Here is a 15,866-nt window from a genome sequence, read left to right on the forward strand (position 1 = left end):
GATCTTCAGTTCAGCAGAATCAGTTGGTGAGTCCTCATTCTTCGGGGACAATAGTCATGAGTTTCTTTTCAGTATTTTAGTCTTTAGTTTCAGTTTTGCTAGACTTAGCTGGGGCCTGTCCCAGCATTTCTAGTCAGTTTAGAGGCTTATTTCAGACATAGTTAGATTCAGCTTAGTATCTTGAGTTTGATATTTCTTTTGTATTAAACTCTCAGATTTGATATATTCAGTTATAGTATATGGGTATTCCCCATCTTTTCAGATTTATTTTATGATTTAGCTTCCGCATCAGTTTATTATCTTTAGTATGCTCATGATCATGCCAGCAGGGTTAGCTTGGGATCACTTGTGGTCCTAGGTCCCGTGTCCGCGTCTTGGGGGTAGCTCGGGGCGTGACACTTATAGTATACTAAGGTCCTATTACCTCTCCAACTTATTTTATAAATAATTTTCTATCCCTTTCTGCCTACGTGCACTATCAACCAGATAGCTTGAAAATATTGTCAACACGCACTGGGCCCAGAAGATAGTGCCACGTAAACCAAAAAAAGAGTTATGTATTTGAATAGAAGTGTTAAAACTAATAATAAGTAGTACTTTTTAAAAAAAAAAATAATGAAGTGTCGAATTTTGTGAATAATTCAGCTACTTTTGGTTTTGTACGACTTATATATATAAATATAAACCAAAAAATATTTGTAAACTAGTTTGATTATTTTATAAGTTTATTTTGATTATTTTTTTTTTGTGTGTACATTGGGTTTTAATAAGAATTACTTCATTTTATGGAAACACAGCTAGACAAGTTGGCTAAGTTTTCTTTATTTTCTGCCAAATAAATTGAGTAGAAAAAAGGTTTGGTCCATGGGAAAATGATAGAAAGAAGCTGAGAGTAATTTGTATTTTGCCTCCTTTTCTTTACTTTTTCTATTTATAGAAAAAAGTTTAATTAATTTTTATAAAATAATACTCTATGGAAGTTTTTACACTTTTAAGTAAAAATCTTCTTAGAAATATGGATTCTTTTGTTCTGGACTTTTAGTGCTTTTACTCTGTTGTCCAATCAAGTTAAAATAAATTTACAAAAAAAAAGAAGATAAAATAGAAAAGTGAGGTTATATTATATATCGAGTACACTATCATACAACAAGTTTAAACATCTAATTGCAAAAAAAAAAGGTCTATACATCTTGTTAGTCTAAAGTAATTTGCAGTGAAATCAAATTCACTAGAAATAAAAAGTGAAAGTGAAAAATAAAGTTATACTATTTAATAAATATAACTTTCAAAAATTAAAGAGGAGTTTTGTGTTAATTAAAGATTTTATAGGTAAGGCAGACAAATTGTGAAAAAATAGAGGAGACAGGCACTCAACATGTTGGAACCTTGCAGCAATAATAAATTAAACAAAGATTAGATTAAAAGTAAACATTTAATGAGATGTTGTTGATGCCAATTGAAAAAGGAAACTCGGATTTAACTCAACTTCAAAACTTAATTCACTGGAGAGATTTTTTCAAGTCATATTGAGGAAGTTCGAATCCCCCTCCCTCCACCTACCCTTGTACAAAATTGAATCAAATCGTAAATTGAGTCAAATTAGAAAAAAAACTCGACTGACAGTTTGGTTTGACTTGGTTTGGTATTGGAAAAAAAAACTGACTATACTTGGGTTGGTTTGGTTTTAACTAAAAAAGTCAACCCAAGACCAAACCAACCGGACATTATATATATAATTATTAAAATTTATTTTATACGTAAAAGTATTTACTTTGATATAATTTCTAAATATTACTTATACGTTTTCATAGTTTTTATCTTTTAACATATTTTTTAAAGATTTTTGAGACTTAGAATTTTGAATGGTCCAATAATGATTATAGTCCATAGATATTAGTAACTCTAATAAAGCTCAATTCGAAATCAAATCAATACTATGCTAATAAAATAAATTAATTCAACACTAAGAATGACAATAATGTTGAATATTTGTTCTTTAGTTTTACATTGGTTTAGACATTTAAAATACATAATCTAATTTTAATTTTTCTTTAATGTTTAATCATGTAGCTAATACTTATTAGACTATTTTAGCATGATCTTGTACTTTTAAATTATGGTCATTTTTATTATGACTTTGCAATATTTATTTTATATGATGATTTCATTATTATTTTTATTGCATATTTTAGTGTCATCACTCATCTCATATTTTGTGTTATTTTCTTAAGAAACACCTTACATAGTTGTATTTTGATTGGACTAAAGAAATATTTGGAGCACAAGTTAATTATATGTTTGTATGCATACTTTACCGGAAAAATCCAAAAACCTGAAAAAAAAATTGAGGTTTATTAGTTTGGTTTGATTTAAAAATTTAAAAATTCGACACAATGGTTTGGTATTTGAAAAAACCGAATCAACTCGAGGTTGAAAAACTCGAGTTTAATTAATTTGATTTGATTTATAAATTTAAAAATTTTACACAAATAATTTAATTTGATAGTTGAAAAATCCAAACAAACCCAATTATGTACACCCCTACCCCTACCTCACGCATGTGGAAATCTTCATTCATAACCGCCTTCACACGATATGTTCGGACACTATCAAATGAAAGGTATTTAATTTGAGTCTAGTCCAACAAAAAAGAACTGTTTGTGAATATATTGGAGTAAAAAGTTATGTGTATTTATGATTAGGAGCAAATTATTAGTTGAATCAAGATTGATAATTATTATAATCATCCTTGAAAGACTCAAAAAGTCATCTGGTCTATAATAGGGTGTAGACAACCTAGTTGGAGGGTCAATACCAAGAGTCTGATTCTGATATCATATTAAATAAACTTTAAGGCTAATTTCACCTAAAAAGTTAATTCATATTGAAAGTTGATCAAACCATATTTAAAAAGTTCTCTTCATTCACGAATATGGAATTCTTTATTTCATCACTAAGTTTAGTAAAAAAGATCAAATTGGCCAAATATCACCTGATTTTTAGAGAAATTATTTTAATGGAAGACATTGAAGTTGATTTCACGTTGTGTCAAGTCCAACTTTAATTTCTTTTTTTCGTCAAATTGCCCTTCTTTTTGGTCTCCTAATCGTTGTCAAGCTTCGGTCGATATAACTTTATTAAATTTATACAAGTGGGATTATTCTAAAAAGTTACTCCTTCATTAAAGTTATTTTTTCATAAAAATACATTAAAAAAAGTAATTATTTTTTTTGTTTGGTAAGTAAAAAAGAATATTATTTTAAAAGCATTATATATAGACAAATACCAAATATGGGTGGTGGAGGTAGTGGTGTGGGGTGGTGGGAATTGGGGCTACAACGGCAGGATGAAGGTGAGGTGTGCTTGAGGGTCGGGAGGATATAATTAATGTGAAATGTCATTTATAGAATTTGTTTTAATCTCTATTTCCGCTAAGAAAAATCATTTTTCTCATTCTTAAAGACCTTGTTTTCCTAGAGAAAATATTTTTCAAAACATTTTGACCAATCAAAATTCAAAAATATTTTCCATAATGTTTTCCTCCATACCAAACACATCCTAAGTTTCCATTTTTTAATTATTTGACAATTTTTTTGAAATTAACTTCACACTAATTAATAGTATAAAAGATTTTATACTATCAGTTCACTTTTTTTATTATTATTTTTTCATATGGTGTTCGATATTCACATTGGAGCCCGATTAAATTTGAATTTGCGCCAGAGAGTCCCACATTGAGTGAAAAATACCTCCTAACAAAGACGATTTCGTATTAGGGGACGCAAACATAAGACTTTTGGTTAAAAGATGAAGGACTACTTACCACTCCATCATAAATAATTAGCCGAGACTAGTTATTTTATTTATTATTACAGATAAAATTATACTCCAAATATAAAAAATTGTAAGTGCATATAAGTTTAATTTTTTAATAATATATTTTTTTAGTTGGTGCCAGAAGCTGTTATACCATTATTATTTTTATATATGTTGGAACACCTCATCACCACCTTATATAAGCCGTCTTTCGAGTGGTTTCTTTACTATTTTACTGGATAAGTAAACGATTTTTGCAATATTAGGTATGTGGGTAAATCATAACCAACTACAGAACAATTTTATGAATATAAAAATAAGTGCTACATAAAAAATAATAATATTCACTATTAAAAAATGAAACTCAGCGATGGACAAATTTTATCGCTAAAAAGCAAATTAAATCTAACAATGAATCAACAACTATTATCAAAATATTTTGTTAGCTGAAACGTTTGGAAATTAAATGATTCTTTTTTATTGAAAGTATCGTTCATAGAAATGAGCCTTATAATACACATATCTTCACAATTAGGTAAATCCTAATATAGATATCAAACACCAAATTTTAAAAAGGCATGTGAATAAGTACAATATAATCTCTGAAAATAATATAATTTTAAATCAAGTGGTTAACACAATTTAACTAGTCTGATAATCTATTAAACAGAATATATTTTTTCATGTTATTTGGCCTACCCACATGAAAAGAGTGTCAGAGACATCAAATAATTAAAAAAATTAAAGTGATAAGACAATTAATAATATTCAACTAATTAAAGAAATATATGTATATAAGAAAAAGTTTAATCTATAAATGAAGAATAAATCTATTGCTATAGAAAGCTAAGTACGCACTTGCCCAAATACAAAAATTATTGTTATATAAAAAAGTCATCAAGATCTTTATAATATCCCTACAAGTTTTGGATCTTCCCATTTTAATATATCCTTCAATGTTTTTTAGTAATTTCTTACAAGATAAGAATCCCTTTTCTCACCCTACTATAATATATATTATTTCTCGTTTAATTTACGTGATATAATTTAACTCAAAACGAAAATTAAGTAAAAGACAATGAGATTTTTGAAGTTTGTGTATATATACACATACCATAATAGATGTGTAACTATAATAACTCTTCATTATGAAGAACATGATAAGTTTTCGATTAAATGTTTGCAAATATATAACTATGTAATGTTTTTCAAACAAATTAATAATAAAATAATACCATATAAATAAATTAAAAAAAGAGAGAATTAAAGGACAAGAGTAGGAAGATGTCAACAAAGGGAAATGTTTTTTTATTCATTTAAAAAATTATATAAAATAAAAGAGAAAACATTAAGCCAAATGAGCCATGAGAAAGGACCAGTGAAATAATGGCGTGTTATTAGAGGCGAATTTAGAATATAAAAGTTACGTTTTTAGAATATTACTGAACTCAATAACCATTTGAGTTATTAGGTTTAAAATTTAATATATGATTGATTAAACTTATTGATTCGATTCCATAGCTTTAAAATTTCATACCGCCCCTAATTGTCATATTTAGTGACAGATCGAACAATGAAATCATGAATATGATAAAATTCAATAATATTTCGAAATTGAATGCTAAATATAAATAATTATTATATAAGTGTAAATATAAGTATATATAAAATTAGATATACATCTAGAATTATGTATATACAAACTTAATATACATTTAAAATATACTTTTTAAATTCAAAATTCACGATGTCTAAATTCTTAATTCTGTAAAGGGTGGTAGGTTAGTTAAAGTTTGTTAGAAATAATTATAAATATGCCAAGTCCGTGTGTGTGCGCCAATGTCTATAATATAAAAATATTGTTTGATAACGATATAAAGCCTTCAAAAAATTGACAAGCATTTTCAAAAAGGCAATCAAATTCTTTAATACTTTGTCTCTTCTTTATTTTTTCCTTCATAGTACTTTAATCTTTTGTTTATAAATTTACTATAAACTTTCTTTTGCCAGTTTATTTTTTTTCTCTGCCTCTAAATGCCACTTTTTTTTTCCCCTTCTTCTTTGTATAATTCCATAATTCAATTTTAATTTTCTTGAAAAACTCCAATTTGCAGAAGAGTTTCTTTGTACTTATGAACAGGTTAGCCCCTTAATTTAATTTTTCAGTTTATTTTTGTATATTTTCTTTTTAGTATTAATGTTTTGCCTAAAAAGTTCAATTCTTGAATTATATATCACAAAGAGAGACAGAGTCATATAATAGTTGTAGTTGTATGTTTTTTTGTGTGTGTTCAGGGGCGAATTCATCTGAGTCCCTTACGCTGGAAAATTACACTGTATATATGAATTTTTATTTTTTTTTATGTATATATAGTATATGTTGAATCTCTTTAGTTTGACATATTCATATGTTATGTTTGCTTGTTCGTATTTTAAATTTCATTAGTGAAAATTCTGACTCCGCTGTTGTGGTGTGTTAGCCTTGTATACTAGAAGTCTATTTATTTGTGTTAACTTTTTTTGGGGGGGTATTTTGTGTTTTTTGTATTGATTACATGAAAAAATATGGATGAACTCTGGTTACCTTTAATTTGTGGTTTGATGAGAAGCATAAAAAGCTATTTCGAAATAGCTAACAATTTCTGAAACAGAGTGTTTAGTAAAGTTCAGTTGATTCTTCACTTGGATAAGTTGTATTTATTTCCTTAAATCTTTATCAAGTTTGATGGCTTTCCTTATTGGAGTCTCTATTCTATTTTTCGTGTTAGACGGAGGGGACGTATAGACCATGATTTCTTGATACAATTCATTTCTTTTGGTTAGTAGGTAGTGCAGCGTTGTCTTGCTTTTTGATTGATTTACGCTTGGTGGTGTTTGTCGTAGTACTAGCCTTATTCTTGTTGTTTCTTGCTTTTTGATATCTACCATCATCTGTTGTTTATTGTGTTTAGGTTATTGTACTAGTTTGTTGTTATTGTTCCTTTTCTGGATGTTTTGCACTGCTTTCGTTATTAGTTGCTCTGTTTTCTTCACTGTTGTTTTTTTCCTTTTCATAACTACTTTGATTTGCTGCTATGAAGCTGAGCGTCCTTTGAAAACAGCCTATCTACCTCCATGAGGTAGGGGTAAGGTCGGGATACACTCTACCCTCCTCAGACCCCACTTGTGGGATTTCACTGGATATGTTGTTGTTGGTAGAAACTCAATTGCAATCTATATCATATCATCCATGATCGAACTATAAGGTGACTTGTTCGGTGATTTCATAGCTAGAATTTGATGTATCCTCCAGAAGTGCCTCATGTATCTCATAATCCGAAAAAATACCTGTTTGTTTGTCGTCCGATCATTTTTTAGTTTCTTAGAAATGATTTTCTTAGCTGTAACTCTGTTACTCTCTCTGCTCTGCAGTAATCTAAAATTCGCGTCTAAGTTATGTGATCTTTCTTTTTGATTCAGTCTATGAACATGAGTTCTACATCAACTCAATTTGCCCCCACAAGAAGGATGGGCATATTCGAACCGTTCCACCATATGAGTGTGTGGGAAGACGCGTTTAGAGGTGACATTATGCCCAGTGTTAGTGCGTGTATGGTCACACCGGCAAATGACAGGGCAGATGACAAGGTAAAGAACCATACATGCATCTTCTAGCTAATAAAATCGAAGTTTCTATCGTTATTGAACTGATATTTTTGGTTATTGTAGTCGGGATATACTTCTAGTGACCAACTTATACCCTCTGGCTCTGAGGATAATCAAGCAGGAAAGAGTGTTTCAGACAAGGTGGGCTTAACATACCTTTAAATCTCTATTTATCTCTCGTTTCCGTGTTTATATGTTTTAGGTGAAAGTATTGAAACATTCGTGATTTAACCAAAACGAATAGATAAACGACATGTACCTCTGATGTTAAAGGCTAAGTATATTTTCATATTGAAAGTTAGGTACAACGGCGTCTAGCACAGAATCGTGAAGCTGCACGTAAAAGCCGTATGAGGAAAAAGGTATGTGAAAGTTGTAATATTTCTTGTGTTGTAGATATTTGAATTTCCTATCTTGATTCCGTTTCCAACTCTTTTCAACAGGCTTATGTTCAGCAGCTCGAAAAAAGCAATTTGAAGCTAGCACAACTTGAAATGGAACTTGAGAGAGCTCGACAGCAGGTCAGTGAAATTCTCTCCTGCGCGTTTCTAACTTCTATACAGTATCATATTAACTCACATCACGTGATAAATTTATTGCAGGGACTGTACATTTTAGGTTCAAATGGTAATATGGGGCTAAGTTCAACAATTAATCCAGGTTCGCGGATACTGGATTTGTCGCTTAATAGCTCATTTTTCATTTTATGTTCATGAGTAGTTTGAATTATCAACTGTTTTAGAATCTTAATGTTAACTCAGCTAGACCTGCTGAAAATCTCTTGCGTAAAATAATAGACTACTTCCACTTTTTTGTTAGGTAATGTTACACGCTGTTGTCTAGCTAAAATCTTCACAATGTCTATTAGAAAGATGGTAAATTGCATGCTAGTGAACAAGAGTGTGACCCTATTTACTTGAACGTACGTCATGTGACTTTCTTGAAAACAGCTAGTGTGTATCGTGAATTTTGTCCCTAACTGGTGCTGCATATGCAGGAATAGCTGCATTTGAAATGGAATATAGTCTCTGGGTTGAAGAGCAACAAAAAAAGAACGTAGAGTTGAGGAACATATTGCAATCCCATGTAAGCGAAATAGAGCTCCAGTTGCTGGTAGAAACCGTCTTAAACCACTACTACAATCTCTTCCGAATGAAAGCTGATGCTGCAAAAGCTGATGTGTTTTACTTGATATCTGGGATGTGGAGAACTTCGGTGGAACGCTTTTTCCTCTGGATTGGAGGATTCAAGCCATCTGAACTCATAAATGTATGTAGTCCTTGCTGCATTTTCACTGCTCTGTAGCTTACTAATATTCGTTTATCATAGTTCTCATAGTGTAGCTCATACATAAATATCCTGAAGTAGTCATCACGCCTATATACATAAATGTCTCGGGGTCGTCATATTGCCAATCTACGTTTAAAGAGGCTCCCCAATTTCCTCTCATGTTTTCTTGTGACAACAAACTCAACTCTTGCCGCGACTATTTTCACATATTTATCCTTGCTGCATTGATTGAAATTCTCATCTAATGATGTTGAGATCTAGTTGCATCTCTAACATTCACCGTCCATTAGTCCCACTCGTATTCTTTTTATCTCTTGCTTGTGTTATTTCCTTAAGTTCTGCCTGCAACTTATCAAATAAGTGTGAGATTTCTCATTGTAACGTCAATTTTATAGATCGTGATGCCACAACTTGAGCCATTGTCAGATCAGCAGATCGTGAAAATCTGTAATCTGCGACACTGTTGTCAGCAAGCCGAGGATGCTCTCACTCAGGGAATGGATAAACTTCAGCAGACTCTGGCACAGAACATCCTAACTATGACCACTGGAATGGGAAGTTACAGTTCTCAAATGGTTTCTAGTATGGAAAAGTTAGAAGCACTCGAGAGTTTCGTTAACCAGGTAACACTTTCTATTTACTCCCTCCGTTTCAAATTTTTTTTGTCTGGTTTCGACTTGACACAGAGTTTAAGAAAGTAAAAAGGACTTCTGAATCTTGTGGTCTTATACATGTCATGTGGTCGTGGAAAGTTACTTATCAAATGATAATCTTTGATGGTACTCATATTTTCTTAACAGGCAGATCACCTTAGACAGCAAACACTACAACAATTGTCACTTGTCCTGACTACACGCCAATCAGCCAGGGGGTTACTCGCGTTTGGGGAGTATCTTCAACGTCTTCGTGCTCTAAGTTCTCTTTGGGCTGCTCGTCCTCGTGAACCTACCTAGCCTTTTACGAGCAAAGCAGACGACGATAACTAAGTTTCCTCGAATGTAGCTGTTAACTACGCCTGAACGAGATGTACATGGAAAATGTAATCGAAGTCTTGTCTAGAATTTCATACTCGGAAAACGCATATTATTCAGCTGGTATCCTGGCAAGTTTCAAGAATTTTATGACATAGGGAAGGGGGATGTGTATAATTCTAGAATAAGAACTTGATGAGAGTAGAGAAATTTAACTATGAAACTCAGAGAAATCTGGATAATGTGATTTTTACACATGGTGTAAACTGAAAAATGTATTATGGAGAGAGTTTTCTCCCACTTATTAGTTTGAATAGAGTACTCCCTCCTATTTGTATCTGATTTTACAAGTAATAAAATGTCCTCATATCTTTATCATTATTGTCGAGGTTAAGTCTCCTAATCTATGTTGCTCATACTCTTCAAAATTGAAGTATTCGATACGTATTCATTGACATTTTTAAGGAGTCCAAGAGATGTCACACAAGACATAACAGGTGCACAAATTCAGCAGGAAAATCATAACCTGACATGCATCCATCGGCATTTTAACTTTGATGATAAAGTAAAGAGAATAATAATTTAATATTATTCACGCGACAAAATCAAATTCGTTTTATTTAACTAATTTCACATGTGAGCCAACGTCAACAGAAAAGAGGAGAAGACAAAAGGTTGTATTCAAAATCTATGTCGGAATTGGCTAGTGCAAAGATAATCATTCATGCTAGGAGATTGGATAACATACCATCCACTGCTCAAGCATCCAATCAATTCAAATGAGGGTAAAAAAAAAAAGAATAGGACCTATTATTCCTACATGTTCCATTAGTAACATTCCCTTGTGATGCTAGTGTGGATTTTGCTTGGGTTTAATCTTTCCCTATTATAAATCATATAGAAATTTCTTGCAAATGAGCAAATTTATTGGATTGGCTTATTCAAATACTAGATCTTGTGCTGGTAGTTCCTAGTTGTCTTCAAAGCGGGCTCAAACACGTCTCTTATTGAAATAGGACTGAAGCTCTTTTAAGTAAGGGCCTCATCCATAGCCCTATCAAATCAAATCAAAAAGGGAATGAAAGGCGGACCTATGTTGAGTAAGGGGGGAAAAGGTGCCCCTTCTGCTAAGTTGGAGCTAGGGAAGTTAAAGCATGACGTCTGGTGCGACGTCGTCCTTATGGATGTATTACATATCCTACTCAGAATCAATTGTTCTTTTATACTTTATATGAAGCTCCGTTGAACCCCTACTTAAAAAAGGAGAATAGCGGAGTTGTTGTACCGCCTATGTGGTAGCCAAATAAATTGACACATCACATAGATATTGTGTTTTTAAATGTAAGGGTCGAGGGTACAACAGTCATTAGCTAATTCTTTTTCCTCCAAATGTAACGAAATAAACCGTCCACAAAATTATAAGAGAATTTTTGAGGAAACAAAAAATTTAAAATTAAATAAGATTCATTTCTCTATCACTTCATCAAATCCTCTTCCAATTTTCTACTCCATTAATGGCATAGAAATCTGAAATACTCTGTGAAGAGTGAAATTAACAACCAAAAGTAGAAAATTATGAGCAATTTGAGATCTATTTGTAGGCCTCAAGTTGTGTATTTTTCAATTACTTGTTGTTGCAGAGACTTATTGGGAAAATCAACAGTTAGGGTTTCAATTTGGAACCCTAATTCAGTTCCTCAATGGACTAAACCACCGGTGCTGCAATCATGGTATCATACTTCGAGTAGAATTGAAACTTGGGATCATCGATTGAATCAGCAGAGGAAAATGGTGACTACTTCTGCTTATAATTGGAACGATTCAAAGTCTCCCTATGAAACTCTCGGTATGTTTGAGTATTGAACTACTCCCTCGGTTTCAATTTGTTTGTCTGATTTTGACGGGACAGGGAGTTGCTGTAAAAGGAAAGAGTTTTTTTCTAAATGGACTGTAAAAACAAAGTAAGACAAACAAATCGAAACGTAGGACCAGTAGTTGGCTTTTAAATGATTTGCTTTTGGCTTGCTTGGATTTAACTTATATATAGTGACAATGTAAAATCATTTTTTTTTTTGCAGAATAAGTGTGGTTTAATATATTCTAAGTTACCAATCCATGAAAATAGACACTTGAAGTTATTTGTATTTTATATTATAGTGGTCTGACATGAGTTTATATGGAGTATCATGGTAGGGGACGATTCATATAGCAGTCCCCAACTTGTTTGGGATTGAGGCATAGTGGACCGTTGTTGTCAAAGAATAGAAGTTGAACTCAATTTGACTAGGAACTATGATGAGAAAAACATCTTATAGAAAACGCAAAGGAAGAACAAATAGTTTCTGATCAAAGATACATTTGAATTGAATAATGTTTAGGAACATTTGTGTTGTGTGAAATACTTGACTTTTAGAGAAATATAGAGGATCTAGGAGTTGCGAAACTGCATTAAAAACAAACTATTAGCTCTGCTAGCTTAAGTTAACATATCAGAACAACAAGGAATCTGTAAAAAACAAATTCAAAGACTACATGTTTGCAAGAAAATGTCTATATCTGTAGCAAATCTTTCTAAGTAACATAGTGCATTTTCATAGTTTCAAGAGTTCTATGTGTATGAGTCTTCAACTTTTAGTCTTTTCATTTCTTGTCTTCTCTATTATTCTTTTTTTGTTTGGTGTTTATCTGATCTGGCTTCATAAAGGACATCTTCATCTTGGGATATATGTGTAAAAGTGTCATATGCCTATACGAACAATCTCATTCCAACTTATTTAACTTTTATGAAGTGTCTATACACTACCTACTTGGTTTTGCTGGTTTCAGTAATCAGACACACTGAAACTACCTTTAGAGCTCCTTCATATTAGTGGACTATAAAGCACAGTGGAGCCCTTTCCCTCTTACTCTGTGCATTTCAGTACTTTTGCATTATTTGCAAAACTGATGCAATGCTTCTGTTTACAGAACTAGAAGGGGATGCTGATGAAGAACAAATAAAAGTGGCATATAGACGATTGGCGAAGTTTTACCATCCAGATGGTTTGTGCTTAATCTTATAGTTGTCATTTTAGTGCATTCCTCACAGTTACCTTTTTTTTTCCTTTTTGGTAATCAGCACCAGTATGTTGTGTACTTGTTTGACCTGATGCTAGTTTTGATTTTAGCTATATTTGTATGCATGTACAAAAAAAAGAACTTGTTTGGCACGGTATTCTCTGGTATCAAATTCATGACACTGAATATTAAAGAAAAAGACTCTTCTATTCACGCCCTTGTATAGAAGAAAAAAGAAATGGTAAATACATATTCTTGTCTATGTATGCGTAAATGTGACAAGTTGGTTCTGTGTCCATATGTAAGTTGTACTCTCATCTTCAATTAGTTGAGCTTTCATGTAATATTACACTTCCACTTTTTTCTCCCGGCTCTCCGGCTATTGTTATGGCTTATCTTCACTAGTGGATATGATGTCTTTTTGTACTAGCGAAATGACCTATAACTGTAGTACAAAAGCCGGATTTGATAAGTCCAAAGTAGGCTTGTCAGAAAGTTAACTCATGAATTAATGATAGGGAATATTTTCTCTGGTCCACGAGATCATTTCCATCAATATTTGATTTATTGAGGTGCTCCATTTCTCGCAAGTAGAAACTGGAAATATCATAGATAAGATTTTAGCTGTGCACAGAGCTATGGCAGTTGCACGTAAGAAATATTTAATAATCATACCAAAAGAAATCCTAGCTCAACCAGTTTGGTCAAACTACTACAGTTGTGTGGATATCCATTTTCTCTATCATGAATCTCAAATAACAAAATTTTAGTAAATTAGGCCTTCTTTCCCGGTTAGGCTGTTGAAAATCTTATCAAGAATTTTTTAAATGGTTGCCAATCTTGTTGGTCAATCCTAGTGATTACTTGTTGGGTCAGAGAATCAATTTCCTAGAGCCCTTGTATCGGCTGTTCTCTTCTATCTGGAACTAACTTACTTCTGTTTCCTCCTCTAAGTTTATAATGGCAGAGGGACTCTTGAGGAAGGAGAAACTGCTGAAGCTCGATTCATTAAGATTCAAGCTGCTTACGAGCTTCTTATAGATGCAGACGAACGGAGAAAATATGATAAAGACAATCGAGTAAACCCCATGAAGGTGAAAATTTAGAATAATGTTGATAGTTGTTAATGTATTATCTTTTCATCAATTAAAAAAAGAGAAGATTGCTTATTATCCAAGTAGTATCAGTTATTAATCTAAAAAGGGGCTAGAATCTAAATGACTCTGTTCTCACATAGCCCTCTTGTTGATGTGTGAAAGCGAATTTTGCTAGGCCAAATGAACATGCTTTAGTTTACTCCTTTCAGTATACTTCATATTGCCTCTTTAAAATACCTGAGTGATTGTTTTAAGGTGCAAAGTCAAACTACCAAATTTTGCAAACGTGGAAAGGGAAATGTAAATGAAAATGAGAAATTACATATTTTATTTTTTTTTATAAAAGTAACACTGTTAATAAGGTAAAAGAACAGTTCTAAGATTAACTCTTCACATGAGAAATTACATATTCCTTATGCATATTGTGGATGTTGTACATATTCAATGGACAGGATTACAGGAATCATTTTTTTTTTTGGTTGATAAGCTTTCAGTGTGGACAGAATTTGCCAATACTAATAGTGATTTTGCAAAGTTCTAGTATTGACACCATATTTAGCCCCCTTACTTTGTCAGATGGCTGGATTTGTTTATTTTTTACTGTCAATGAAGTGTTTCCTTAATGTGGTGCTATTTGTTCTCTAGCTTTTGAGGCCTGCAGTATCTTCATTTTCTCAAACTAACATGATGCTACTCTGTTATTCATCAGGCATCCGAAGCATGGGTGGAGTGGCTTATGAAAAAGCGAAAAGCATTTGACCAACGGGGTGATATGGCCATTGCTGCATGGGCTGAACAGCAGCAGCTAGAATTAAATCTGAAGGCCCGCCGCCTTGCTCGTTCAAAGGTATAGAACTGCTAATAGTACATGTTTTGTATCTCTGTGTGCTAGCCGGCTAATCAAACATTCTGTATTGCCGTTGTTAAGTTATGAATATCACTTCAAGTTATACACATATTAAGATGTGTTTTGATATCCTTTAACCTCTCATTAACATAATGTGGCTCTGAATATCCCACGTAGAAAAATACTATAACATACATTGGGATGGTCTTAATCAGTTCATCAATCTTCACTTTCTTTCTTCTCACCGTAGTGATAGATATTCGACAATTTGGTGAACTAGCATTAGCCATATACCCAGCAGGTCACTCAATCTACATTATACTATACATATGATGCAGTTTTCCATTCCTCATTCCTTATGTCGTTCCCTTCATTCCACTCCTGAGGACTATATATGATGCACATTTCTTTCCTAGCGTCATCTAAATTTTATTGACAAAATGGACCTTTTCAGATGGATCCTGAAGAAGAAAGGCGAATCATTGCTAAAGAGAGAAAGGCTTCTGTGGAGAATTTTAATAATACGTTAAAGCGGCATACACTTGTCTTAAGGAAAAGAGATATAATGCGGCGAAAAGCAGAGGAAGAAAAGAAAAGAGTCATTAGCAGGCTTCTGGCTGCTGAAGGTCTGGAGCTTGCGGAGGAGGACGATAAGAATCTATAGAAGATGCCACGCGTATTGGTTCGCCTCCATGGACCTGGTGAAGAATACAGTATCTTGGAAAGCTACTTCAGGTTAAAAAAATGTGTCGTGCAATACAGGAAGAAATAGCTGTATATATGATATCTCCCATATATCACTTTACAAATGAAAAAATAGTTTTCTTTTTAAGTTATTTAGATGAACATCAATCATAGGTTAACTTTGTACTCTACTGAACTTGGCAATTTGCCATTGTAGACTCATTACCTGTGGGTATATTGATGCTGTATCTCTTTCTACTAATACTGATGCTCCTTAACAACGATCCGACAGTTCGACCAAATCTTGTATAGTGTTCATTAGGTGAAGATCAGGTACCTAATGAAATAGTCGAGATGTGTGTGAGCTCATCGTAACACTACCTTCATACAAGACGAGATTCACGTCAAGTTTAGAGTTGAAGGATATGGTTCCAGTTACCGCATTATCAGTATGATTTA

The 15,866-nt window shown here is 32.6% G+C and overlaps 3 protein-coding genes across 4 annotated transcripts in view; 2 read left to right on the plus strand and 1 right to left on the minus strand.

Annotated features, from left to right (window-relative positions):
• LOC125863391 (sulfate transporter 1.2-like) overlaps positions 1-15,866 on the minus strand; it is a 529,831-nt gene that overhangs the window by 150,149 nt on the left and 363,816 nt on the right. The gene's annotated exons all lie outside the window — the stretch shown is intronic.
• Positions 5,796-10,103, plus strand: LOC125863399 (transcription factor TGA7-like). Of its 2 annotated transcripts, XM_049543590.1 has the most exons (10): positions 5,847-5,956; positions 6,897-7,061; positions 7,276-7,443; positions 7,525-7,602; positions 7,764-7,823; positions 7,905-7,982; positions 8,064-8,121; positions 8,459-8,730; positions 9,147-9,374; positions 9,552-10,103. In XM_049543590.1, the coding sequence occupies exons 3-10, from the start codon at positions 7,279-7,281 to the stop codon at positions 9,702-9,704; spliced, it is 1,092 nt and encodes a 363-aa protein (XP_049399547.1). In that variant the 5' UTR covers positions 5,847-5,956; positions 6,897-7,061; positions 7,276-7,278; the 3' UTR covers positions 9,705-10,103. The 2 variants fall into 2 exon arrangements, with proteins under 2 accessions (XP_049399546.1, XP_049399547.1); XM_049543589.1 differs by lacking the exon at positions 6,897-7,061 and having other exon boundaries at positions 5,796-5,956.
• LOC125863406 (pre-mRNA-splicing factor cwf23) lies at positions 11,183-15,669 on the plus strand. The gene is made up of 5 exons (XM_049543599.1): positions 11,183-11,568; positions 12,690-12,764; positions 13,734-13,873; positions 14,586-14,723; positions 15,178-15,669. Exons 1-5 carry the CDS (start codon positions 11,298-11,300, stop codon positions 15,385-15,387), a joined length of 834 nt encoding a protein of 277 aa, XP_049399556.1. The 5' UTR covers positions 11,183-11,297; the 3' UTR covers positions 15,388-15,669.

This window comes from Solanum stenotomum, chromosome 4, assembly GCF_019186545.1.
Source record: "Solanum stenotomum isolate F172 chromosome 4, ASM1918654v1, whole genome shotgun sequence".
Classification (NCBI taxonomy): domain Eukaryota; kingdom Viridiplantae; phylum Streptophyta; class Magnoliopsida; order Solanales; family Solanaceae; genus Solanum; species Solanum stenotomum.